General features: G+C 46.7%; 1 protein-coding gene across 9 annotated transcripts in view; it reads right to left on the bottom strand.

Moving 5' to 3' along the window:
- The window catches only part of LOC127002195 (homeobox protein prospero-like), a 233,811-nt gene that overhangs the window by 25,711 nt on the left and 180,579 nt on the right, over positions 1-27,521 (bottom strand). For 8 of the 9 annotated variants that reach the window (XM_050867885.1, XM_050867886.1, XM_050867887.1 and 5 more), the window contains exons 5-6: positions 14,871-14,927; positions 459-2,714 (exon numbers count right to left, since the gene is read on the bottom strand). In XM_050867885.1, the coding sequence (XP_050723842.1) occupies positions 459-2,714; positions 14,871-14,927 (2,313 nt within the window). The remainder of the gene's footprint in view (positions 1-458; positions 2,715-14,870; positions 14,928-27,521) is intronic. The other variant, XM_050867891.1, reaches the window with a different exon arrangement.

Here is a 27,521-nt window from a genome sequence, read left to right as displayed (position 1 = left end):
AATTTGGAGTGAACTCTACGTAGACTTTTAGCGCGGGACGGAGGAAGCACTGAGCGACTCTGTTTTTCACCACTGGCTCGCGGCCCACAAGACACGACATTCTGGATGTTGTGCTGCACGGGGGAGAGAGGAGAGTGTGTGGCGGCCCTGGTGATGGTGTTGGTGATGCCGTGTGTGTGTTTGTGCGTGTGTTTATATGACTGACAGATTTAGCTTGAGAGAGAGAGAGAGAGAGAGAGAGAGAGAGAGAGAGAGAGAGAGAGAGAGAGAGAGAGAGAGCAATGGTCATGAGTTGAAAATGCTAAATACTAATATATATATATATATATATATATATATATATATATATATATATATATATATATATATATATATATATATATATATATAGCTATGTATATATATATGCAATGTCTGCGAAGCAAACACAAACAATAAACGAGACTCTGGATATTTACGTTGTGGTGAGTAAAAGGATATAGTAGGCTGGACTCCGTCGTAGTGTGGGTCTGCTGGAGAGCAGTCGGAGGCCCGGTCAGGATCGGCGCCGTGCAGGAAGCGAGAGAAGGTGTCGGGAGAGGAGGCCGCGAGCAGCGCTGGATGGAGGAGAGGATGGTGGTGTGGAGGTGGAGGCCCCGCCGGCGACTCCTCCCGCCGCCCATCGAGGGGGGATGACGGCCGGTGGGCGCCGTAGTAGCCTGGGTAGAGGAGGTTGGACTCGTGTAGCGATGGGTTGGGGATGGCTACCGAGGTGGGCAGGGAGACGGGCAGCAGGGGCGGGGGCTGGGGGAAGGAAGACGGCCGGTGGTGTGGGTGGTGGTGGCTCATGGGTGGCGGGGGCGGCGAGCTGCGGGGTGACGTGGGCCCCACCATGCCGGGCAGGGGACCGTAGCGGGGGAAGTCTTCCAACAGGCGGCCAACGGTGCGAGGCGTCAGGCGGGAGTCAGTCACCTTATGGCGCTTCTTCTTGGGCGTGACGACCAGCGGGAGGGCCTCGTCCTGCTCGGGCTCCATGCCATTGTAAGGGGACGTCTGCCCGCTGGGGATCATGGCGCCCATGGGGGGTAAGCTGCCCTGGAAGAAGCCGTGGGGAGGCTTGTACATGGGCGGCCGCAGGTGAGGCAGATTGAGGTTGTTGAGGCTGTTCTCTGACCCTGGGTACGGAGACAGGTTGAGGGGGCCGTGGGGCGCGGGCATGCCGTTGAGCCTGGGCATGCTGGGAGGCGTTCGGTCGAGCATCTTGTGAGAGCGAGGAGAGCGAGAGCGCTCCATCAGCTGCGAGGCAATGTCTCGGTTGAGCTGCTCGGCCGCCACCTCCGCCTGCTTGGTCAACAACTTCCTCTGCTGCACGTACTTGTTGACGATGGTGTCGATGATGACGGCCAGGGACGCGGTGATCTCCGTTTTTAGCACGTCGGCGAGGCCCTCCAAGTCTGTTACCTGGGAGTTGAGGTTCAGGTTTCTTAGCAGCTGAAGTTTTTCCGTCAAGTCGGAGTTTTTCAAGTCGTTTTCTCTCTGTCTCGCCTCCTGCGTGCGAAGAAGACGCTGGGCGTAGTCTAGGAGGTAGGAGGAGGCGTCGTTCGAGTCACTAGAGGAGGTGGAGGTTGGGGGTTTGGGGGAGGGGGCTCGCTGGTTCTCGGGGGAGCGCCGCCTGACACTCAAGTCAATCTGTAGTCCCCCCTCCTCTCCTGACTCTGGCGCCCGCGACTCACCCTGCTCGTCCTCCTCCAGGCGCCTCGTCTTATTGTCGGGCTCCGCCGCGGCCTCGCCCTCCTCCGTCTGCGAGTCATAGCTGTTCCTGGCCTCGTGCTGCTGCGGCAAGTACAGCTTCCGCTTCTTGCAGCCGTTGACGGTGGTGTTTGGGGTGGGCGAGGAGCGGATCACACTTACGATGTTCTCCAGTCGCTTCCTGGGCTCGGGGGAGTCTGTGCGCGGGCTGTTCTGACTCATGGTCTCCTCCACCTCAGACTCGCAGCGAGCGTCTTCCGCCGTCACACTCTCCTCCCTGGCAGTGTTCGTGTCCTCGTTACTGGTCTCCACTGGCTCCGCGGCACCTTTATAACTATTATTATTGTTGTGTAAAGAACGGGCGGCCTCTATTTCCTCCATAGTAAGAATTTCTCTTTTACGCCCTTGAAGTATTTCTCGTAAGAGTACGTTATCTGGTTCTGGTCCCCGAATCACTGAGTTCACAGCATCAGCACTATGGACGCTCGAGCTTGTCACTTTGTCCAACACACCCATGGTTGCCACTGTGTCTTCGGGCGGGCAGGGCGCCACAGGCTTGGTGTGGGCGCCGAATAACTCACTTAGCATACCGCGAGAACCCGCCGTGGGTGGGGGATTGAAATAGTTCACAAACGGTAGTCCACAAAAAGACTGACTTGCACTGAAGAGGTTGGGAGCACTTCCCGGCCTGACTGCATTAACACTAACACCACACAGGTTGGGCAGACTACTGAAGGCCGAGTAAGAGTTCCTTGGCTCTCCGGCGTCTACTCTTGTTCTGATCCGTTTCGGTTTCTTCGACAGCTTTTCTCCTAGCATGAAGCAATCGCTTTCTTCGTCGTGAGCCATTGCGGTAGGCAGCGCGCCGATTGGTGGAGGATGCATGGTGGGAGGAGCGAGAGGCAGCGGTGGCCAATAGGGCGGCGCTACGTCACGAGGGCCGATTCTTAAGCCACCAACCAGGCTGCTTGGCTCATCCGGTGCGCCTGTAAGGGTAAGAAAGACGTACGTGAGTATGTTGAGGATGCGCAATGGTAACTTCTTGGAGGTTCATAATACATAATAACATATAATTATGTTAAATACGTAATTTAGCAAATCGTAGAAAATGTCATCAGAAGGTGTATGGAAACAGGCGGAATGAGCAGAGCGTCCAAATTATATGGAAAAAAAGGTGCCGACCCCGGACGCGGAATCTGCTAAATAGCGGCCGCTGGCACACGGCGCGTTACAATCGCACCCCCGTCAGATGAGGACCCGCGCGGCCGCGCTCTCCAGAATCACCAATGAGGCTCATGAGAAAACAACTCCGGCCAACTTATCCAATTACGGGGAATAAAACTTGTAGCCCGCGAAACATACATTAGAGGCTCCAGGAGGCCGCAGGACCCGCCTCGCCGACACCCACGCCCGACGCCTCATTAATTACCACCCCCGACGCCGCCGCACCCGACTGTCTTGGCCGATGTCGGGAGGTTCCGCCGAGGGGTGGACGGCCGGGAGACTGCACGCGGCGAAGAACACCCACCCACACCACGACAACCCCACAACAACCCTCAAGACCTCAAAACCACAAGAGGAAAAGCGAAAAAGTGAAGAGGAGGCGAGGAAATTGAGGTCTTGAAATGCGGCGCCTAAGACTGAGCGGCGGCGAGGAGCGAGCGAGCGATGGGAAGGGAGGGAGAGAGAGAAGAGTCGTCGCCGCTCGCTGCCGCCTCGCAATTCGGCAATAATGACAACAAGAGCGAGTCTCCGTGCCGGGCCGCGTGCGAGTGACGGCCGCGAATTGCTTTTATATTTCATAAAGATGGCATACGACCGGCACTGAAGGAATGAGCTAAGGCTGGGCGGCCCTTGGAGTGGCTGGCTTCAAGGGCTCGAGGGAAAGGCGGAGGGTGAGCACAAGGCCGAGGCGTGGCGATACTGACGAAGGGGATGCCGGGGAGAGAGAGAGAGAGAGAGAGAGAGAGAGATTGGTGGATATAGAAACATCATCATCAATAGTACTTCCCTAAAGGCTTCTGGGAATCTAACTCTCTCTCTCTCTTACATATGTATATTCACATCTTTTAATATTTATCAATGATCCACATCTTAAGATCATCTCATAACCTTCCTTCCTTTCTTCCTTCCCTCCTTCCTTCCTTCCTTCCTATTCTCTCTCTAATTCTTATGTTCCTATCCGATGATATATTTGGGAGGTACGAATGAGGTGCTACGATGAGCGAATAAGTAAATAAAGGGTGAAAGGAGAGGAGGAGGAGCAGGAGGAGGAGCAGGAGGAAGAGGAGGAGGAACAGAAGAAAGAGGAGGAGGAGGAATAGTTGATGGTAAAAACGAAGAAATGGAAGAAAATGAAGAAGAAAATGAAGGAGAAGAAGAAGAAAAATAATGAGAGAGAGAGAGAGAGAGAGAGAGAGAGAGAGAGAGAGAGAGAGAGAGAGAGAGAGAGAGAGAGATACTGCTTTCCTCTCATCTGGAACAGAGGAAAACAAACACGATAAAGGACGCAGGAAAGGGAGGAGGAAAACACACACACACACACACAAACACACACACACACACACACACACACACACACACAGAGAGAGAGAGAGAGAGAGAGAGAGAGAGAGAGAGAGAGAGAGAGAGAGAGAGAGAGAGAGAGAGAGAGAGAGTAAAGGAGGGGGGTGAGGGGGGGGGCGGGGCGGCTCCTCGGGTTATCGATCGAGTGTCCTCTGGTCAGCTGTGGCGATGGTGGTGGTCCCCCCCCTCCCCCCACCCCCCTTCCTCTCCCTCCCCCCCTTCTTCCTCAGCCACCCCCCTCCCTGCCTCCCTCATCCCTACAACGCCCCCTCCCCATCCCTCCCCCCTCCTCTTCCACTTCTTGCCCCCCCCTCTCCTCCTTCCCCTCCTTCTTCTCCCTCTCCCCTCTTCTTCCTTTTCTTCTCCCCCTCTCCCCCTTCCCCTTCTTCTTCCTCTTCTCCCTCCTCTCCTTCTCCGTCTTCCCCATCTCTATAATCCTCTCTCCCCTTCTTCCCCTCTTCATCCCCCTTTCTCCCTCAGCTCCTCCCTCCTCTTCTCTTAGCCACCCTCTTCCTCCTCTTCTTGCTCCCCCTCCTCCTCCCCCTACCTACTTGGAAGACCCACATTCTATTATATGATGATGTGTGTTGCGGTCTTTTATACATCGTCGTTTTGTTGTTCTTAAAGATGAAAGAAAGAAAGAATGATGTTTACGAGAGCCTTCAAGTGCGCTCTTCATGATGTTAACGTCGTCTGGTGTCTTTTGTTATTTCCTCCGTCAGAAAAAAAAACGTTATCCGTCACAAGAAACGTTTCACGCCTTCTTAACGTTATCTTGCCATCCTTCAAAACAAGTGAGAACAGCAACAATCTACAAATGATATGAGTCTTGTAACGTCACAGCATCCAACGTTCTAATTCCTCGTCATAATAAACGTTGCCCCTCCCCGTCACCCTATTTTAGTCATCTTGTCATGCTTCGAAATAAAGGAAAAAAAATCATCCTGCAAGTGGTCGCTAGTCTCTCGTTACGTCACAGCATCTAACGTTCTCCCTCCTAGTTACACGTCCTCGTCACAGCTCTTCGTCCGAGATAAAATAAATGAAAAGAAATCATCCTGCAAGTGGTCGCTAGTCTCTCGTTACGTCACAGCATCCAACGATCTTCCTCCTAGTTACACGTCCTCGTCACAGCTCTTCGTCCGAGATAAAATAAATGAAAAGAGAAATCAACCTATACAAGTGGTCGCTAGTCTCTCGTTACCTCACAGCATCCAACGATCTTCCTCCTAGTTACATGTCCTCGTCATAGCTCTTCGTCCGAGATAAAAAAAAAAAGAGAAAACAACCTACAAGTGGTCTCTAGTCCCCTTAAAAGTTACATCCTCCAGCGTCTTTCCCGTTATGTCATCCGTGTTCGCCATCTCATCCATCGTTCTCGTCCCTATTTGAACCGTCAGGATATTTGTCACCCGTCTCCGTCCTCCTCCTGCGTCGCCCGCCTCAGCCAAGGGCACGGAGCCTTCGGGGGCCGCGCAGAGCCTCGCAACACTACTTAATATACCTTGAGGACCGCTGACTGACGGGAACAGGCCGGCGCTTGTTCCATATTCACCAGTATGTCTGCGTGTTGAGTGCAGCACTCTGTTTCCTACCTCCCCTTACCCCCCCTCCCCTCCATTCTCTCTCTCTCTCTCTCTCTCTCTCTCTCTCTCTCTCTCTCTGTGTGTGTGTGTGTGTGTGTGTGTGTGTGTGTGTGTGTGTGTGTGTGTCTCTCTCTCTCTCTCTCTCTCTCTCTCTCGTTCCACCTCTTCCTCCTTCCGCCTCTCGTCCACCTCTCCTCCCCTGATCGCGCTGACCCCACCTAGCACCGGCTCACAGGTAGGGCGCAACACTCTCCTTCTAATACATTCCTCAAACAACCCCAAACCTCAACGTGCAACTCAGTACAATGGGAAAACTTACGACAGATTATATCTCTACGTTAAACAATGGCGATGACTGTGAAATCCTCGTTGTTTATCTCCGTACATGCGATTTCCTGACTCATAGCGATAAAAGACTAACGCAAACACCCACCCAGACGCCCACCTCTGCAAGAACACGTGGGACTGCTTCCCTAACATCGAACTCAACCCACGAACTCCATGCCACCTCTACCGAACCCAAATCCGATCAGTCACGGCTACATCACCGTTGACACTAACAGGACAGCCCTATAGCCTCGGTCAGCTGATGTCCGGGGTGCTCATCAGACTGGTTCTCCCTCTCACGCGAGCGCCGCACCCCGTCACCGCCGCCAGGCCTACGCGAGGCTGGACTGGAAGCTTTCGAAACCGCCCGCCAGAGAGAGCAGGTGGGTCCAGGTGTCACTTAACCAAACCAAGACGAAGATGGAACACTAGGGAACACATATCCTTAGACCCGCCCTGAAGAGTCCTATGCTAAGGGTTGTGGAGGATGGTATTAGGGATGCATAGGAAGGAGAAGGAGGTGTTTAAATGAGGTAAAAAAATATATTCTTGAGCTTCTGCGGGCAAGAGCACACGCGCGGTCTGGAGGCGCGTGCCGTGGAGTTGCCAGCGACGGTATATTATTAGGCTCAGGTAATGACAGTAATTAACCTCTTATGTTAGTCAAGGATGCCGCGTATGTTTTCCCGCTAACTAACAGCCTCCACGCCTCCACGCCTCCACTCTCCCGCGCCCACCTTGCGTCTTACCTCCGCCTGCACCTCCTCCTCCACCTCCCTGTTCTTCCTCCGGTGTCTCCATCCCTCCAGCCCCTCCCATCTCTCCAGTCTCCACCCTCTCTCTCTCTCTCTCTCTCTCTCTCTCTCTCTCTCTCTCTCTCTCTCTCTCTCTCTCTCCACCCCCCCTTTCTTCTCCCTTCCTTTTCCCCTCTTTTTCCTTTCTCTCCTCTTAAAGTTTATTGTTCTCTCTATTAAATCTGTCGCTATCATACACTGCGTCTTCTCCCATCTCTCTCTCTCTCTCTCTCTCTCTCTCTCTCTCATCTCTCTCGCCGGCTTGTAGGTCAAAAATCGTCTTCCACCGCCGCCATCCTCGTGAATTACATACGGAAGTAATTAATTAATGGCCAGTTAATTAGATGATTTCGCAGCGGGGGACTCGTCGCGTGATTACCTGTAATACGGCGCACACCTGCACTGTACACCTGCCCCGGCGGTGGAGGTTGACCTCATCACCGCCCGACGCAGAAATGATGCGGCTATATGATTGGTCGTGCTGGCCAAGCGCTGCGTGGTTGAGCCGCCACGTCTTATGTGGACACGTGGTTTACAGTCACACGCTTAGCTCTGGATGTTTACATGTTTTCTAATTCACTGATACTAAATAAAGCTTATACATACAGCAGCTCTAGACGTTTATTTTTCACCCTCTTAAATTTCTACACGAGGAAAAGGTGCAAGTAATGTGTATGGCACTGGTGGAACACTGAGGCGTGAGGAACACTGACACAACACTTGGGCACAGGGAACACTGGCAACACTGAGATGTAGGAAACACTGCCACAAGGCAACACTTGGGTGCAGGGATCACTGATGACACTGGGATGTAGGGAACACTGACAACACTGGAATGTATAAGGAACACTGACACAACACTTAGGTGTAGGGAACACTGACACAAGACAACATTGAGGTGTAGGGAACACTGACACAAGACAACATTGAGGTGTAGGGAACACTGACACAAGACAACATTGAGGTGTAGGGAACACTGACTCAACTACGACAACACTGATAAAACACGAGACAACACTGGGATGGGGATGTTGGAACCACTGACACAACACTGGGATGTAGGGAACACTGACACAACACTGGGGTGTAGGGAACACTGACACAATAACAAGACAACACTGAAACAACGAGACATCAATGAGGTGAAGGGAACATTGAGACAACAAGACAACACTGAGGTGTAGTGAACACAGACATAACACTGTGGTGTGGGGAACACTAAACGCAACATTTAGGTGTAGTTAACGGTGTAGGTAACACTAAAAGCACACTTAGGTGTTGTTAACACTAAAACAACACACGGTTGTAAGGGACACTGGCACAACACTGAGGGAACACAGGGTGTGTGGGAACACTGACACAACACAGTGAGACAACTTCAGCATACTGAGAACACTGACACCACTCAGTGGCGTGAAAATACAACACAACACTGCTGTGAATGGATCGCTGACACAACACTGGAATACATGGAACACAAAGCAATACTGGGAACACTCACACAACACTTAGACACATGGGACATTAAATAACACATGTATAGAGAACACTAACACATCTCGTGTGTATAGAGAACACCTACGCAACACTAAAGAGTAAGGAACGCTGACACAACACTGCAGGAACACTGAAGCAACACTGGAGAAGACAAGGAACACCAACACAACACTTACAACACTAACACAACACTGGCATGCACACACACACACACAAAACACACAAAAAAAAACACCACACACACGGAACATCAACACAACACTACCATACAAGCAAAGAACACTTAGAACAACACCATTTACCCACCAACAAGAAACAAAAAACCGGAAAACAACTTGTCTTTACACCTGTCACAACACATTCCACACGTCAACACGAGCCGGGGCTGTCGGTACGCTCACAAACGTTGGTAAGGCATAAAAAAAACACGAATTCTCCCCCATCACCATTACTCTATAACCTCTCTCTCTCTCTCTCTCTCTCTCTCTCTCTCTCTCTCTCTCTCTCTCTCTCTCTCTCTCTCTCTGTCTGTCTGTCTGTCTCTCTCTCTCTCTCTCTCTCTCTCTCTCTCTCTCTCTCTCTCATAATGAAAAAGAACTGATATCAAAATAAACACGAGTACACAATAGAAATATCCCGCAACACACAGTCACAGCCTCTACCCCACACAAACAGGCTGCGTCCATTAATACATGTACATAAACCCTATTTACTGAGGCGCCCGGCTGCCCTCATAGTACCAAGGGGCCGGTTCGAAGTCAAGGTACCCGGGGGCTTAGCGGGTCACCGTCGGACTGGATAAAACAGTGTGGGAAGGACGTGGGGCTGGGACTCTGAGGGACAACACCACCCACGGACCTTCCCTTACGACCCCCAACCATGCCTTCTAGTCTATTCTTGTATTCTTCCCTTAATTACCCACGAATTTTATCTTTCCCTTCCTAATGATACTCCTACCGCCAGAGTCTTACCTCCCACATATCGACCCGACATACCATCTTCATGCGCCGCGCTACATATGCTGTCATGCTGCCCGGGGTAATGTATGCTTGAGACCTGCTTGAGATTTGACCCTGAGCAGTGTGTTAAGTGTATCAGGACGTCTCACCAACCGAATCTGATCCTCTCTTTTGGTAACGGATCTTTTTCTTTCTTTTCCTCTTTCCAACTTGTTTTCTTTCTCCTTCTTTCTTGTCCTTAATTGTTTTTTTTCCTGTGTCCTTCCCTTCTTGTCTTCTTCTCGCCTCCTTCTCTGTCCCCTTCCCTTCTCTTCTCTTTCCTTCCTTCCCCATCCTTCACCCCTTCCCCTCCCTTACCTATTTCTTCCTATCTCCTTTCTTACCATCCCTCGTTCCTACCCTCTTTCCCTCCCCCTTCACCCCCTTCCCTTCCCTTACCTCACCTATTTCCTCCTATTTCCTTTCTTTCCTTCCCCGTCAAATTCCCTATAGCTACCATTCACTCCCTTTCCTTGCTCGTTTCTTCCTTGATTCTTCCTCTTCCCTTCTTCCCTTCACTAGTTTCTACCCCTTTCCTTCCCTTTTCTCCCCTCAACTTCCCCTTCAGCCCTTCACAGCATCCCTACAGACACAGCAACAGCGGGACGAAGATGAACTGCGCGTCGCCAAATTGATTCCTTGAGGCAATACCCGTCAGAGCAACGCACCGCGGCGATCAGACAACTTGTGAGCCTTTCGCTGCTCCAGACAGACCCAGACCCAGACCCAGACCGGCAGCTTCTCCCTCTCTCCCTCTCTCCCGACGTCCTCAACAGATGCTTCTCCTCCTCCTCTTCTTCCTCATCCTCCTCTTGATATTCCTCTTCCTCCTCCTCCTGTCACCCTCGCAGATTCCCTCTAACCTGTTCCTCTTCCTACTCCTTAAGTGACTTTGTTAATATATTCCTTTACTTCTCTGTTTAATATCCTTCTACTTCTTCCTTGTTTATATTCTTCTACTGGGTCTCATTTCTGTTTTTCTAGTCTCCTTTCTTTAAAACTCTTTCAGTACTAATATGAGTGTCACGAAACTATCCTTAACTAACTAAACATGTTTCGATTAGTTTCCCTTCCCATTTCATAGTTTCTAGCATTCTGTCCTATATCAACCTTCTCTCTCTCTCTCTCTCTCTCTCTCTCTCTCTCTCTCTCTCTCTCTCTCTCTCTCTTTATTTTTCTCTCTCTCTTTCTTTCTTTCTTTCTTTCTTTCTCTCATTATTTCATCCCTTCCCACTTTCTTTCCTTACTAGTTTTCCTTTTCCTTCCTTTCCTTACCCACGCCCAGGGACCGCATGGGAAGGGAAGGGAAAGGAGAGGAAGGAGAAGAAGGGAAGGGAAGGGAGGGAGGGACAGGCAGAGAGATCTATGTAGTGCAGTCTGTCTTGAGGTAATTTAGCAACGCCAGAGGAGAGAGAAGGAGAGGGAGGGAGGGAGGGAGAGAGAAGGTGAGGAGGTGGTGTGACGTGTGTGTGGGAAGTGGAGGGAAGGGAGGGAAGTAGGAGAATGATGATAAAGGAGAACATCAGAGGAAAGAGATTGGGAGAGGGAGAGAGAGTGGAGGTGGGAGAGAGAGGAAGCTTACGACCTACTTTTTATATACTCCTCCCTCCTTCCTTTCCCTATGACACCCTCTTCCTCCTTTCCTCAGCCTCTCCCTCCTTCCCATACTCCCTAACGTAACCTCAACCACAACAACCAGCATCCTATTCACTGTCTTACCCTCAGCATCAAGGCCGGGGGATAAGGGAGGGACAGGACGCCAGGGATAGGAGGCTCTGGTGTCCGTGGCAGCCTCCAGCGCGCCGCGGGAACACTGCTTAAATATCAACGGGAGTTCTGAGAAGCAATTGACGTCGGGGATGAGCAAGGTTGAGGATGAGGAGGGAGAGTTGAAAGGGACGGGAGGTTGAGGAGAGAGAGAGAGAGAGAGAGAGAGAGAGAGAGAGAGAGAGAGAGAGAGAGAGAGAGAGAGAGAGAGAGAGAGAGAGAGAAGAAGAAAAAAGAAAAAGAGAAGAGGTGAAAAGAAAGAACAGAGAAGAGAGAAGAGGAAGGAAGGAATAGAAGCCAAGTGTATCCAGGTCAGAGGATCACATTAAGGGGTTGAGTACAGGGTTAAAGGGATCGAAACACATCTTAGTTCTTGGTATTAATATCTCGCTAAAGGATTATCGAGTCTTTTTTCATATTTATTTCTTTACCTTCGCCTCTGCTTTGATATACTTGCAGGTAAGGAGAAGTAAGGTACGGAGAACTCTGAATCCTTAGAACACGGGAGAAAAAAAGTTATAAAAATGCAAAGAAATGATAAAAAAAGGGAAAGTAAATGTGGGTAGAAAAATATGTAACTAATAACGCGTGACTAATCTTGAGAACACGAGGAAAAAGAGTAACAAAGCGAAGATATAATGAAAAAAAAATTAACATAAACGAAGATAAAATAAAATAGGATGTCAGACTACGTGGCTAATCTTAATAACACGTGAAAAAAAAGTAACAAGAAGCGAAGATATGATTAAAAAGGTGGATATAAACTGAAATAAAAGAAAATGGGAAAAAAACTACACGTGGGAAATTTTAAGAACGTGAAAAGGTAACGTGTTGCAAAGAAAATTAATGATGAAAAAGGGAAAATAAACAAGGGCATAGAAAAAGATGTAAGTAATAAAGCGTGACTAATCTTGAGAACACGAGAGAAAAAAAGGAACGTGGAGAGAATTGATAAAGAGGATGAAAATAAACTGAAATCAAAGAAAATGGGACGTAAGAATGTGTGGGAATGGGTATAGAAAAAGATGTGACTAATAAAACGTGATTAATCTTGAGAACACGAGGAAAAAGAGTAACGTGAAGGAGAGAAATTGATAAAGAGGATGAAAATAAACTGAAATCAAAGAAAATGGGACGTAAGAATGTGTGGGAATGGGTATAGAAAAAGATGTGACTAATAAAGCGTGACTAATCTTGAGAACACGAGAGAAAAAGTAACGTGAAGGAGAGAAATTGATAAAGAGGATGAAAATAAATTGAACTCAAAGAAATTGGGACGTAAGAATGTGTGGGAATGGGTATAGAAAAAGATGTGACTAATAACACGTGACTAATCTTGAGAACACGAGAGAAAAAAAGGAACGTGAAGGTAAGGATTGATGAAAAGGATGAAAATAAACTGAAATCAAAGAAAATGGGATGTAAGAATGTGTGACTAATTTTAAGAACACGTGAAAAAAGTAAAGTCAATCGAGTGAATAATAAAAATAACAATAATAAAACAAAACAATAAATAATAATAATAGAAAAACTCGTGGATGCCAGAAAACAGTAAGATAATAATAATAATAATAATAATAATAATAATAATAATAATAATAATAGTCTAACAATAACAAATAATAAAGTAAAGGTCAACAAAAACTCGGGTCACAGAAAACGTGGGAAGACCAAGACACGTGACCTTCAAAATCTCACTTACCTAACACACACACACACACACACACACACAAACCCCAAAAAGCCCAAAATAAACATCACCTTTTGTTTCTAAGCTGAGGTAACAATAACACACACACACACACGTACACACATACCCCCATACCCCCAATACCCCCCTCCACCCCCGCAGTCCCTTCCCCCTCAAGTTCATGGTTAAGCACGTGTGGACTTCGATAGCGGGAGTGACACAGGGATGCGGTCAGCGGGGAGGCAGGTCCGGAGATAGACGGTGAAGGGGAGGGCCTGGGCTGATAAGGTAAATAAATGCGAGACGTGACAGGGCCTGATAGCGCGGGGCGAGGTGATGCAACAGGGCCGTAACATGTTGGGGACTTGTGGTTGGCTGCTGCTGTTGCCGGGAGGGTCGGGGAGAGAGAGAGAGCGAGAGAGAGGGAGAGGGAGATAAAAAGTGAGATTGAGATATAGAAATAGATACATAGATAGAAATATAGATAGATAGAAAGATAGATAGATAGATAGATAAAGGGAGAGAGAGTAGTTGAGTCATAATGTAAAAATGATCTATGTCTATAATGCTTTTCTCTTCCTATCTATCTGTCTGCCTGTCTGTCTGTCACGTAACTAACTTTAAGAACCCGTGAAAAAAAGTAAAGTTATGCTAATAAATAATAAAAAAACAATAACAAAAATAGTAAAAATAATAATGATAACAACACAACTTATATAAAAGGTGAACTTAAACTCGGGTTACAGAATCGTCTATCTATCTATCTACCTCTCTCTCTCTCTCTCTCTCTCTCTCTCTCTCTCTCTCTCTCTCTCTCTCCCCTCCTGAACACCTGAGATCAATTACTTTTTCTTTACCTACATAAATTGGCCCTGGAAAAAGTAACTCCCTTCACCTGGTTAGAATTTTATTGCCACACCTGCCGCCGACCGCTTCTTGCTTACGCTACATAGAAAACCCCGAGTCCAGCTTATTCCTTGCCTTTCATCGCCTGGTTATTACTTTTAGCATATAAACAACCCGTCGCTCGCTCTTTCAAGGCATATCAATTTTTTTCGACGTTATTATAACCTATGAAATGGCTTAACCCGGTATCTGCTGGGGTCATGTTACTTAGGTTAGGTTAGGTTAGGTTAGGTTAAAGGCCCCTCTAAGTAAAATAATGTGAGAGAATCATCACTTACGCAAACCATTTCATAATATATATCAACGCATGTGTGATCAGTTTATGCATCATCTATTTTGGGAGGTTTATACCATGGCAGAAATTTGGCCCATCGCTGGTACACGGTAAAGCCACAAATTTGGCCCGTCGCTGCTACCGGGTTAAGGACGTCGCTATGGGGTTTAAAATCAAATATATACGATACCCACGGCGTTAAAATTGTGGGAAGCGACTTAAAATTAAAATGATATATGAAGACCTTATAGGCATTCAATATTTGCTGCCATACACGAGGGCTGAAACACGTCTCTATGGGGGTCTAAAAAGTGAGTAAATATATGATACGATAGGTTTAAAATCGTCCGCAGTGACTTAAAATTAAATCTGATATCTGTATACGTCTCTATGTGGGTCTAAAAAGTGACTAAATTTATGATACGATAGGTTTAAAATCGTCCGCAGTGACTTAAAGGTAAATCTGATATCTGTATACGTAAGAGAAAAATTAGGTAAGTACTTGAAAACCTTTCCTGAAGAACCTAAAACATAACATATATAAAAACGTATTTGTATGCATGAGAAAACGAGGTACACAATTGGATAACCTTCCTGTAAGAACTAATATAAAGCCTGTAAGATGACTGTAAGAATTGACGTTAGTACGTTTCTATCTATATGAGATCAAAGAGGTCCTTATATAAGCAACTTCCTCTAACAACAACAACAAAAACAACGAGTCACAGGCACACTTACGGAACTGCAGAGGTCTAAGATTGTCCATGAAGGGCCGTGGAAAGCACCTCTGAACACCTGTGGAAGAGGAAAAACACCTGGTTAGCGAATACAAGTTACCTGGGAGAGATGTGTAATGCTGTCAGGAGAGAGATGAGATGGGAGGCTGAGGAGGAAGATGAGGAGATGAGGGAAAGAGGGAAAGAAAGAGGAGGTTAGAGAAAGAAAGAGAAAGAGAGGAAGAGAGATAGGAAGAGAAAGGGAGCGGTGGGAAGCTGAGGAGAGGGAAAAAGAGACGGTATAAGAGGGAGGTACTAGAAGGAGGAAAAGAGAGAGGGCGAGAGGGATGGAGAGAAAGAGAGAGATGGGAAGCTTGAGGGAGAGGAGGGAAGGGAGAGAGATGGAAAGAGGTGCTGGGAGAAGGAAAAGAGAGAGAGGGAGAGGGATAGAGAAAGAGAGGAAGAGATAGAGAGAGAAAGAGCAGATGCGGGGGGCTGGAGGGAGATGAGAAAAGGAAGATAAGAGGGAAAAAGGGAGATAGAGAAGGAAATAAAGATAGAGAGGGAAAGGGAAACAAAGAGAGAGAGAGAGAGAGAGAGAGAGAGAGAGAGAGAGAGAGAGAGGAGGGAGATGAGAGAAGGAAGATAAAAGGGAAAAAGGGAAGGTAGAGAGAAAAGGGAAATGAGAGAGAGAGAGAGGGAAAGAGAAAGAAAGAGAGAGAGAGAGGTGGGAGGCTGAGAGCGTAACGGAGAGGTGAAGGGAGATGGAAAGAGAGGCAGAGAAGGGTAGAGACAAATAAAGAGGGAAAGAGAAAGAAAGAGAGAGAGAGAGGTGGGAGGCTGAGAGCGTAACAGAGAGGTGAAGAGAGATGGAAAGAGAGGCAGAGAAGGATAGAGACAAATAAAGAGGGAGAGATAGAGGGGTGGGGAGAGAGAGGGAGGCGTGGGACAAAGATAGCACATGTGTGACCTTACAGATAACAACATGAATCACGGGTTGTGCGAGGTTGCGGTGGGTTACGAAACAGACTGCAAGACCTCGCTGGGCTTAGGTAAAAGTTGAGGGCATACGGTATAGCTGCGCGTGGCCTAGGTGCTCATCTCCGAAACAGCAAATTTGACACAACATAGCTAAATGCCCTTACTTCCTAATGCGCTTTTTTCTTCTTCTTCTTCTTCTTCTCCTCGTCCTCCTCCTCCTCCTTTTTCTTCTCCGTATAAACAAGCTTTCTCTCTCTTCTTTCTCCTCCTCTTCCTCTTCTTGTTCTTGTTCTTCCTCTTCTTCTTCCTCTTCTTCCTCTACATCACTCCTCTTCCTCTTTCTTCCCTTATTTCACCCTCTCCTTCCCTTCCCTTTTTCTTTCTTTTCTATTATTTCTCTTTCCTTCCGTTTCCTACATACCTCAAATACTCACACACACACACACACACACACACACACACACACATACACATACACACACAGAGCTACATTACGTGTCCCTTGCACTCATAACTTGCAGCAAACTTTTAATGGAGGTCTGAGGTCCCTTGAGCCAACAGGAGCGAGGAGGCGGAGAGGAGACGAAGGAGGAAGAGGAGACACGCCTTCAGGAACTCCGCGCTCCTCTTCCTCTTTCTTTCCTCTTTCCCTCTGTCTCTTTTTCCCCTCCTCAGCCTCCCATCTCTCTTTCTATCTATCTTTCTCTCTCCCTACCACTATACCACCGTTGCCAATCCACCTTATCCCCTTCCACCACCATCTCGGACTGAGGAGAAGCCTTTAGGAACTCCGCACTCCTCTTCCTCTTCCTTTCCTCTTTCCCTCTGTCTCTTTTTCTCATCCTCAGCCTCCCATCTCTCTTTCTATCTATCTTTCTCTCTCTCCCTACCATTACTACCACCGTGTCCAATCCACCTTATCCCCTTCCACTACCATCTCGTTCTCCTCTATCACTATTGCCAACACAGATATCAACCTCTCCCTCCTCGCTCACTCCCCCCCTATACCAGTCTTTCCCCTACCATTGTTGCCATCCTCGGACCATCACATTTCATACTGCAAGTCCCCCTACACACACACACACACACACACACACACACACACATACCATGACAATATCCCCCCTTCCCCCTCGTCCCCATCACCACCACAACTGAATTATCATCCCAGCCATACCCTTTAACCTCTACCCCTTTGTTGGCTCTTCAGAATGACCTTGATGGCTTAAACTACTCTTGTTTCTTAGATTTTTTTTAGTATGGGAAAGAGGGAGAGTTGGACGTAGTGGAGAACGCATCACCTCGGGACACATGACCAGCGTGACATCCGGATTACCACAGTTTACCTTTCCCAGATACCCATTTATAGATCAGGATGAATGGGAGGATGAACAGCTGGGTAGGGTGCGTTAATTCGAAGCTAGACGCACTAACCACTACACCACGGAGCCAGTTACTAACACTACCACTACCAGTACTTCAAATAACACCATCACCCCTCCACAACCACTACCACTAAAGATACCAACCACAACACTAAGCTACGAATATACATGTGGTTAGTACCGGTTACGCCCGTGGGAAAGAGCGGCAGGGGCTGGGAGAGAGAGAGGCAGGGTGGAAGGGGGAGAAGGAGGGGAGGAAAGGGGGTGGAGGCAGGCTGTCTGGCGCTGCCCTGGGGAGGTTGAAACACAGGGTAGCCTTATGGTGTGTCTCAGGCTTGCTCTTCCTTCCCTAGTGTGTGTGTGTGTATGAGTGAGGGTGGAGAGGTATATATAAATGATCATAATAAAAAAATAATAATATATAAATAGAATACTGAATGTTGTTTTATAGAAGACGTTGCAGGTATAGAGGGAGGACTAAGGACACTATAAGCTACCTGTTCAGCTGCCCCAAAACACCTGAGACGCCGAGAAAGAGAAAAGGAAAGTGAAAGCGACGAGAGAGGAGGAGAAACGAGTCGAGAGAATATGGAAGATTAAAGAAATGGGAGAACAGAAGAGTAGGGCGATAAATGTCTTAAAATACACAACCTGCATAATAAGGAGATAGAAAAAAAGAAGTAAAAACAGCTGTAATAAAATATGAATCTGGGCGAAATGGAGAGAGAGGTGTTGGGTAAGAAATATCCTAAAATACACACCCAATATATAAGCAGATAAAAAAATAAGTAAAATCACCTCTATCAAAATCTGTACCTGCGCGTCCGTGGAGCTATATCAGTACATTAAGTCATTAGGCAAATATTCCATTACCCGGAACGCTCTCAGGCGCCGATAATGGCAACGTTGAGCAAACAGTAACGCAGCCACAAATGCATTAACAATGGTACACGATAAGTTAACTTTTTATCTTCGCCCACAAGTCACGGCGGGTCGAACGGGTTATGCAAGTCAGGTACAGGGCCAAGCAGGGTGACTTTTAGCTTGTCATTCTCAGGTCAATATATTTAAACTTCTCTGTAGATAAGTTTCCCTCACTAACTACTTCGATCTTTCACTTTCATAACCTAAAAAATAAAAATAAATAAAATAAATACATGGAAGGAGCAGTAAGTAGCGGGCTTTTTTTATTATTGTTTTTTTTTTTTTTTTTTTTTACGCCCTTGAACTGTCTCCTCTGCTGTAAAAAAAAAAAGAAAAAAAAAAGAAAAAGAAAACGAAGTCTCACTGATTCCTTTCTTTTCCTCTTCTCTGATTCTTTTCTCTTCTATATTTTCTCTCCCTTCTCTCTCCCATCCCCATTTAAATCTCCGTTATCGCCTTCGCCTCCTACATCAACTATTCCCAAAGGCCGAAGAGGAGATAAATCGGCTGCTAATGAGTGCCTTTTTATGCTGATGGTACAGAGGAAGAGTCACACTACCACCAGGGCCATAAAACTACCCCTGGAAATGGCTTAACTCCTACGAAAGCCTTATCAAATATGTGTGGCTGGTTGCTGATATGTTTAAAGGATATGTCCCTCAATAGACACACTTGACGCATTTCAATATATATTTCGGTGTTATTAAATAGAACGTAACATCATTTCACTTACGCATCACTCTATCCTCATGCCGTGATAAGCGATAGATTGTTTTTTTAAGGTTCATGGTACGGAGGAAGGGTCAAACTATTCGCCAGGGTCAGAAAATTACCCCTGGAAATGGCTAAACTCCTACGAAAGCCTTGTCAAATATGTGTGTGCCTGGTAGCTGAAATCTTTAAAGAATATGTCCCTTAATAGACACACTTTACGGATTTCAATATATATTTCGGTGTTATTAAATAGAACGTAACACCATTGTCCCTCCGCATCACTCTATCCTCATGCCGTGATAAGCGAAAGATTGATCAAATGAAAAGCTTCGGTATAACATTTTCGCTTTATGGAGCTTTCCCGCGCCCATACACCACAAGGGACTTACCCGCAATAAGAACACAACAAACAGCGCCGGGTACAAATACCACAAATACCTCACAGTACCTCACAGAACGCCACATCGAAGTCAAGCGCTCAAAACATGATGGCTAGTTAAGCGGGCGGGCGAGCGGAGCCTTTTACAACCGTCAATATTTTATAACTTATTGGACATGCATATAAAACCCCGCCCGTGCCTTCCATGCCTCGTGAAAACAGATGAAACTCGCATGTCGGACCCGTGCATACCGCGGCCCCTACACCCAGCGTCAGGCCACCACCGCAATCCACTTTTCCCCCATCAAGACACGCCTGCCAATGATTGTAAGTGGCGGGGGTGGCGAGGCGAGATCAAGAGCCATAATTTACACTTTCACGAGTCTATCCCAGCCACGACACCCTCCCCGATGCACGCTATGGAGCCTCGAAGTGTTCAGAGGATGAGGAGGTTGGTCTAGCTTTTGTGTGCCTATGGTTGTAAGGATTAGGGGCGGCGGGGCGGGATACTAGGCCATAATTCACACTTTCACGAGTCTATCTAAGCCACGACACCCTCCTTGATGCATGCCATAGAGCCTCGAAGTGTTCAGGCAGTGTTTAACGAGACTACGCGAGGCTGGTATAGGGAATCGAAGTGGTCCATCTCTAGTCTGATTTTGACCCTCTACGTTCCTCAGCCAGTGTTCAACGACGCGAGGCTGCTATAGGGATTCGAAGTGGTCCATCTCTTGTCTGATTTCGACCCTCCACGCCCCTCAGCCAGTGTTTAACGAGACTACGCGAGGCTGGTATAGGGACTCGAAGTGGTCTATCTCTCGTCTGACTTCGCCTCTCCGCCAGCCCGTGTGCCCGTGTGTGTTTATCCCGCGTGTTAACGAGAGGTATACAGATTCAATACAAAGACGAATAATTTCCTCCCCCCAGTCCTTTGAACTTCATGATGAAAAGACAAACTACATTTCAAAGCAAGACTCAACTCCCGTCTCTGTCTGTCCTCCCTTAGTCCTTCCTTCCTTTGGTTTATGCTGCCGAGCCAACCACCGACCACACACACACACACACACACACACACACACACACACACACACACACACACACACACACACATTCCTCGATTCCTCCCTTTCTTCTCTCTCTCTCTATAGATAAGTTTCCCTCGCTAACTACTTCGATCTTTTCACTTTCAGAACCTAAAAAATAAAAATAAATAAAATAAATATATAGAAAATGAAGACTTACACATATTCAGTTCTCTCCCATTTCTCTTCTCTTCTATGTCCTCCCTTTTCTCTCCCTCCCTCCCTTAAACCTCCCTTCTCTTTCCTCTGCCTCTCTCCCTCACACCCTCTCTACCTTTCCCTCTTTTCCTTCCTCCCTCCCTCCTTCATTCTCTCCCTCACATAAACCTCCCTTCTCTTTGCTCCACCTCCCTCACACCCTCCCTTTCTCCCCCTCTTTTCCTTCCTCCCTCCCTCCTTCTTTCTCTCCTTCCCGTAGACCTCCCTTCTCTTTGCTCCACTTCCCTCCCTCACACCCTCCCTTTCTCTCCCATCCTCCCTCCCTCTCTATCCCTCCCTTAGACCTCCCTTCTCTTTGCTCTACCTCCCTCATACCCTCCCTTTCTCTCCCTCTTTTCCTCCCTTCCTCACTCACTCATCCCCTCCCACCTCTCTCTCTCTCTCTCTCCCGCTCCCGTAGACCTCCCTTTTCTTTGCTCCACCTCCCTTACACCCTCCCTTTCTCTCTCTCTTTTCCTCCCTCTCTCTCCCTCCCTCGCGACACCCTCGGCTTCACAGGATCACCAACGCCCAACTTTCGCTAATTTGGCGCTACTCTCGAGATTTTTGGGGCCAACGTCCTCCTTGCACCATTATTCCCTTACCTTTCCCTTCTCACCTGCTCTGATTTACCTGCCTAGTTCCTTTTTTCACCCTTAACTAATTTACCTTAACTTTTTACCTTGGCTATTTGACTGTTTACCTTCACTCTGTCTATCTTACCTGTCTTACCTTTCCCTTCTCACCTGTTCTGATTTACCTGCCTAGCTCCTTTTTTTATCTCTTGTTTTACCCTTAACTAATTTACCTTAACTTTTTACCTTGGCTATTTGACTATTTACCTTCACTCTGTCTATCACACCTGTCTTACCTTTCCCTTCTCACCTGTTCTGATTTACCTGCCTAGTTCCTTTTTTTACCCTTAACTAATTTACCTTAACTTTTTACCTTGGCTATTTGACTGTTTACCTTCACTCTGTCTATCACACCTGTCTTACCTTTCCCTTCTCACCTGCTCTGATTTACCTGCCTAGTTCCTTTTTTTACCCTTAACTAATTTACCTTAACTTTTTACCTTGGCTATTTGACTGTTTACCTTCACTCTGTCTATCTTACCTGTCTTACCTTTCCCTTCTCACCTGCTCTGATTTACCTGCCTAGTTCCTATTCTTTTATCTTTTGTTTTACCCTTAACTAATTTACCTTAACTTTTTACCTTGGCTATTTGACTGTTTACCTTCACTCTGTCTATCTTACCTGTCTTACCTTTCCCTTCTCACCTGTTCTGATTTACCTGCCTAGTTCCTTTTTTTACCCTTAACTAATTTACCTTAACTTTTTACCTTGGTTATTTGACAGTTTACCTTCACTCTGTCTATCACACCTGTCTTGCCTTTCCCTTCTCACCTGCTCTGATTTACCTGCCTAGCTCCTTTTTTTTATCTCTTGTTTTACCCTTAACTAATTTACCTTAACTTTTTACCTTGGCTATTTGACTATTTACCTTCACTCTTACCTGTCTTACCTTTCCCTTCTCACCTGCTCCGATTTACCTGCCTTAGCGTGGAGTGATTTTCTTGCATTATTATCTACCTTACCTATCTGATTTACCCTTAACTCTTTACCTTAACTCTTTTCTACCTCACCTACCTATCTTTCCCTTCTCAGGTGTTTTATATTATTTTTTACATCATGCATATATATTATTTTGCAATGCACTCTTTTCATACATTTTCTCCCTCCCTTCATTTTTTAATTCATTTCCTTCCCCTTTCCTCACCTCCTCCTCTTCATCCTCCCACTCCTTTTCTCCTCTTCTGTTTGCCCTTCCTCCTCCTCCTCTTCCTCTTCCTCCCTATTTCCCTCCCATCTCCAATATCTCTTCCTCTTCCTCCTTCCTTTATCCCTCCCCCAATACTTCCTCCTCCTCTTCCTTCTCTCCCATCACTCAACATCTCATCAAAATTAGGTTACGATGGAACTGGGTGACGGAGGAGGAGGAGGAGGAGAGGCGTTACGTCTTGGTGGGGAGGGAGGGAGGGAGGGCGAGAGCGAGAGCGAGAGAGAGAGGGGGGAGGAGGTGGAGGAAAGGCTTATTGATGATTGCGTAGGAGGGAGGGAAGGAAGGAGAGAAGGAGGAGGAGAGAGAAGAGGAGGGAGAGAAGGAAGGAAGTTACTTAAGCCCTTATTTTCATTCGTCTCTCTCTCTCTCTCTCTCTCTCTCTCTCTCTCTCTCTCTCTCTCTCTCTCTCTCTCTCTCTCTCTCTCTCTCCCTAGGCAGGTGGTCAATCTCTTCATCGCAAAATCGCGCGCTTAACAATCTCGTAATTCGGTCAATCAGTCATCAATGAGGTTCCTTAAGTGGTGCAGTTTCCCCTCCTCCCTTTTTTTTCTGACTTGATTGTTCCTTCCCTTCCTTCCTTCTCTCCTTCATTTCCTTCTTTTTCTTCTGTTTTGATTCTCCTTTCCTTTCTTCCCTTGTTTTTCTTGTTTCTTTCTCTTCCTTTTCTTCCCTTCTTTCTTCTTCTTCTTCTTCTTGTGGTTGGTTCTACTTCCCTTCCTTCATTCTCTCCTTCATTTCCTTCTTTTTCTTCTCTTTGATTCTCCTTTCCTTCCTTCCTTCTTTACTTGTTTCTCTTGTTTCTTTCTCTTTCTTTTCTTTCTTTCTTCCTTCTATTTCTTCTTCTTCTTGTGGTTGGTTCTTCTTCCCTTCCTTCCTTCTCTCCTTCATTTCCTTCTTTTCTTATGTTTGATTTTCCTTTCCTTCCTTCTTTCTTTCCTTTTTTTTGTTTCTTTCTCTTTCTTTTTTCCTTCTTTTGCTTCTTCTTGTGGTTGGATCTTCTTCCCTTCCTTCCTTCTCTCCTTCTTTTCCTTTTTTCTTCTGTTTGATTTTCCTTCCTTCCTTCTTTTCTTGTTTTTCTTGTTTCTTTCTCTTTCTTTTCTTCCTTTCTTTCTTCTTTTGCTTCTTCTTCTTGTGGTTGGATCTTCTTCCCTTCCTTCCTTCCTTCCCTCTTTTCCTTCTTCTGTTTCATTCTCTTTCCTTTTTTTCTCCCTTTCCCTTCTCTCTCTTTCTTTCTCTTTTATTTGGTTCTTCCTTCTCTCCCTTCCTCTCTTCATTTCTTTCTTTTTCTATATTTCATTCTTCCTTCTTCTTTGTACTTCTTTCAATCTCCTCCTTTTTCTCCTGTTTTATTCTTCTTTCTTTCTTTCTTCCTTCCTTCCTTTCCTTTCTTCTTCTCCTTCTATTTGTTCTCCTTCCTTCCTTCCTTTCTTTCCTTTTTTCTGCTGCTCCTTCAACTTTTTCTTAATAATTATCTCCATTTCTTCATTTTTCTTAGTTTGCTTGCTTCTCTCTCTCTCTCTCTCTCTCTCTCTCTCTCTCTCTCTCTCTCTCTCTCTCTCTCTCTCTCTCTCTCTCTCTCTCTCTCGGCAGCGTTATTTCAGAGTGTTCAGGTCGACGGGAACATTTCTTCTCTTAATAGAAATGAATGTCCCTTGTTACGTGACTGGTTTGCTCATTCGAGACCTCCACCAACCCTCCTTCCTCCCTCTACCTCCTCCTCCTCCTCCTCCTCCTCCTCCTCTGTACCTCTTTCTCCTTCTCCTCTCCCTCTCTTTTCTTTTCTCCTCTCCTCCTTTTTCCTCTTTAATTTCTTTCTGTCTCCTTTCCTTCCTTCATTCACTTACTCCTTTATTCTTGGATATCAAAACTCTCTCTCTCTCTCTCTCTCTCTCTCTCTCTCTCTCTCTCTCTCTCTCTCTCTCTCTCTCTCTCTCTACCTAATGAGTTATCTATCAAACTATCTATCAGTCATCATCTATCTATATATTTGTCTATCTGTCTATCTATCTATCTATCTATCTTTTCTAGTGTCTTTTAGTTCGTCTCTCTCTCTCTCTCTCTCTCTCTCTCTCTCTCTCTCTCTCTCTCTCTCTCTCTCTCTCTCTCTCTCTCTCACTTACCTATTTATCTATCAGTCTTTATGTATGTATCGGTATCTATCTATCTATCTATCTATATTTTTCTTTTTTTTTTAGTCTCAGTTTCTCTCTCTCTCTCTCTCTCTCTCTCTCTCTCTCTCTCTCTCTCTCTCTCTCTCTCTCTCCCCCACCCTCCCGCCCACCCTTCCTATACCTACCTTTTCTAGGGTCAAAACGCCTTCCCCGCTTCATTAATACACCTGCATTTATTTACTCCTCCTACACACACTCGTTAGCCACGCTGTGTACTTACGGTGTACCCTGCGAGCCCCGCCTGAGTGTGTAATGTATAGAGGATCGCCTACACTCATATACACTTCATCTGCTCTCACCCCTCTCTCTCTAGTGCTTCTCCTCCTCCTCCTCCTACTCCTACTCCTACTCCTGCTCCTCCTACTACTACTACTACTATTACTTCTGGCTTCCTCTATATACTACTACTACTACTACTACTACTACTACTACTACTACTACTACTACTGCTATCCCGCCCCAGGCCATTCCGTCAACCCCTTTACCGTTCTCTCTCTCTCTCTCTCTCTCTCTCTCTCTCTCTCTCTCTCTCTCTCTCTCTCTCTCTCTCTCTCTCTCTCTCTCTCTCTCTCTCTTCCTCTTTCTCCTTCAACTCCGTCTCTTTCTCCTCTTTCTGTCACCCTCTTTATCACCTCTTTATCTACCTTTCTTATCTCTATCTATCTTTCTCTCTCCCTATTACAGGTTTTCGTAAGGTAAGGTAAGGTAAGGTAAGGTGAGGTAAGGTTAGGTAAGGTTAGGTAAGGTTAGGGAAGGTTATGTTTTGTTAGGTTAGGTAAGGTTTGGTAAGGTGAGTTTAGGTTAGGTAAGGTAAGGTAAGGTGAGGTAAGGTAAGGGAAGGGAAGGTTAGGGAAGGTAAGGCTAGGTTAGGTAATGTAATGTATAGTTAGGTAAGTATAGGTAAGGTTAGGGAAGGCTAGGTTAGATTAGGTTATGTTATGTTAGGTTCGCTAGGGTAAGGTAAGGTAAGGTAAGGTAGGGTAGGGTAGGGTAGGGTAGGGTAGGGTAAGGTAAGGTAAGGTAAGGTAAGTTATGGTAATGTAGGGTAAGGTAGGGTAAGGTAGGGTAAGGTAAAGTAAGGTAAGGCAAGTTCATCTAAGGTAAGGTAAGGTATAGTAAGGTAAGGTATGGTAAAGTAAGGTATGGTATGGTAAGGTAAGGTAAGGTATGGTAAGGTAAGGTAAGGTAAGGTAAGGTAAGATAAGGTAAGGTAAGGTATAGTAAGGTAAGGTATGGTAAAGTAAGGTATGGTATGGTAAGGTAAGGTAAGGTAAGGTAAGGTAAGGTACGATAAGGTAAGGTAAGGTAAGGTAAGGTAAGGTAAGGTAAGTTTATCTAAGGTAACACACTAAACAACAACCAAACACCACACCCACTCAACACCACCACCACCACCACCACCACCACGACCTGTATCCCCCAGTCCTTACCTTCACCTTTGCCTTCCGTCCCTCGCCTCCGCTGCGCCGCCTCACGGAAAAATTAATGCGAACAATCAGCTCGTCGCCCGCATAAAGAGGCTCGCTGACCGCCCACCCCTTGGAGGCAACTGTTCCTTGGGTCTCGGGGGGGCGCGCTGCTAACCCCCACGGACGATGCCTCAACCTACAGCCCGTATTTTTAAACATATCGACACCTCAGTTAGCATGTTTGAAAGGCCTCTCGTAGAAGTTGTTGCCGGGGTTTTCAAGGACTGTTTTGGGATCCTAGTGATAGTCTGACACCCCTTCTGCCTGTTTTCCTGTCAGCTTGTATTGAAACGTATCGACGCGTCTGTTTGAAAAGCCTCTCGTAGAAGTAACTGGGATTTTCAAGGACTGTTTTGGGATCCTAGTGATAGTTTGACACGCCTTCAGCCTCTTGAGCGGAAAAATTACCACCCTGTCTACCTGTTAGCCTGTTGAAAAGCCTCTCGTAAAAATTGTTACTGGGGGTTTTCATGGGATGTTTTGCGACCCTAGTGATAGTTTGACGTGACTTCTACCTCCTGAATGGAAAAATTACCACCCTGTTTGCATGTTTGAAATGCCTCTCGTAGAAGTAACTGGGATTTCCATGGACTGTTTTGCTAACCTAGTGATAGTTTGACACGACTTCTGCCTCTTGTACGGGAAAAATCACCCTGTTTGCCTGTTTGCCTGTTGAAAAGCCTCTCGTAGAAGTAACTGGGACTTCCATGGAATGTTTTGAGGTCCTAGTGATAGTTTGACGAGATTTCTGTACTTTGAACGGGAAAATCACCCATGCAAAACCCGGTCAATCTTCCCTATGGCCTTGGGAGATAGTCGTAAGGGGAACATGATGCGTTTAAGAGCATGTGTCCCAGGGCTTGCGGGTCTCAGTTCCTCCTCCGGGGACTCCGAGGTGCAAGAGGCTGTATGGAGCGACGTCTTAGAGCGCAAATCCCCTTCTCAGGTCGGTCCATCGGGCTGATTAATTGAAGGCGATGAGGGATAACCTATCGATGCTCTGACCCGGCCCTCAGTGGAGAAAAGGGAGGGTAAAGGGAGGGTTAAGGGAGGGTGGGAGAGGGTACTGCATCGGCCCTTCACCATTCTCATTATGATGCCTCTAACCACGTCTCGTCTTGGCCAGGGAGAGAGAGAGACAGAGAGACAGACGGACATACATACAGGCAGAGAGAGAGAGAGACAGACGGACAGATATACAGAGAGAGAGAGACAGACAGAGAGACAGACGGAGAGAAAGCTGCCTGTCATATCGTAAGGAAGAGGAGGAAGAGGAGAAAGTGAATAACGGTGAGTAGAGAAAGAATGTGGGTAAAGAGGAGGAACAGAAGATGATAGAGTAAATAATGAAGATAGGAAGGGACAAGGAGGCATGGAGGTGAGGAAGGAGGAAGAAGGAAGGAAAGAAGGGAATAATGAAGGGCAAAAGGAACAGAAAAAAGATGATGGTATATAGTAAAGATGGGAAGAGAAAGGAAGGAGAAGAAGAAGAGGAAGGAGGAAGAAGGAAGGGAAGAAGATGGAAAT

This window comes from Eriocheir sinensis, chromosome 22 (genome assembly GCF_024679095.1).
Source record: "Eriocheir sinensis breed Jianghai 21 chromosome 22, ASM2467909v1, whole genome shotgun sequence".
Lineage (NCBI taxonomy): Eukaryota > Metazoa > Arthropoda > Malacostraca > Decapoda > Varunidae > Eriocheir > Eriocheir sinensis.
Note: the sequence above shows the minus strand (reverse complement) of the source record. Positions and strands in the feature narration are given on the sequence as shown.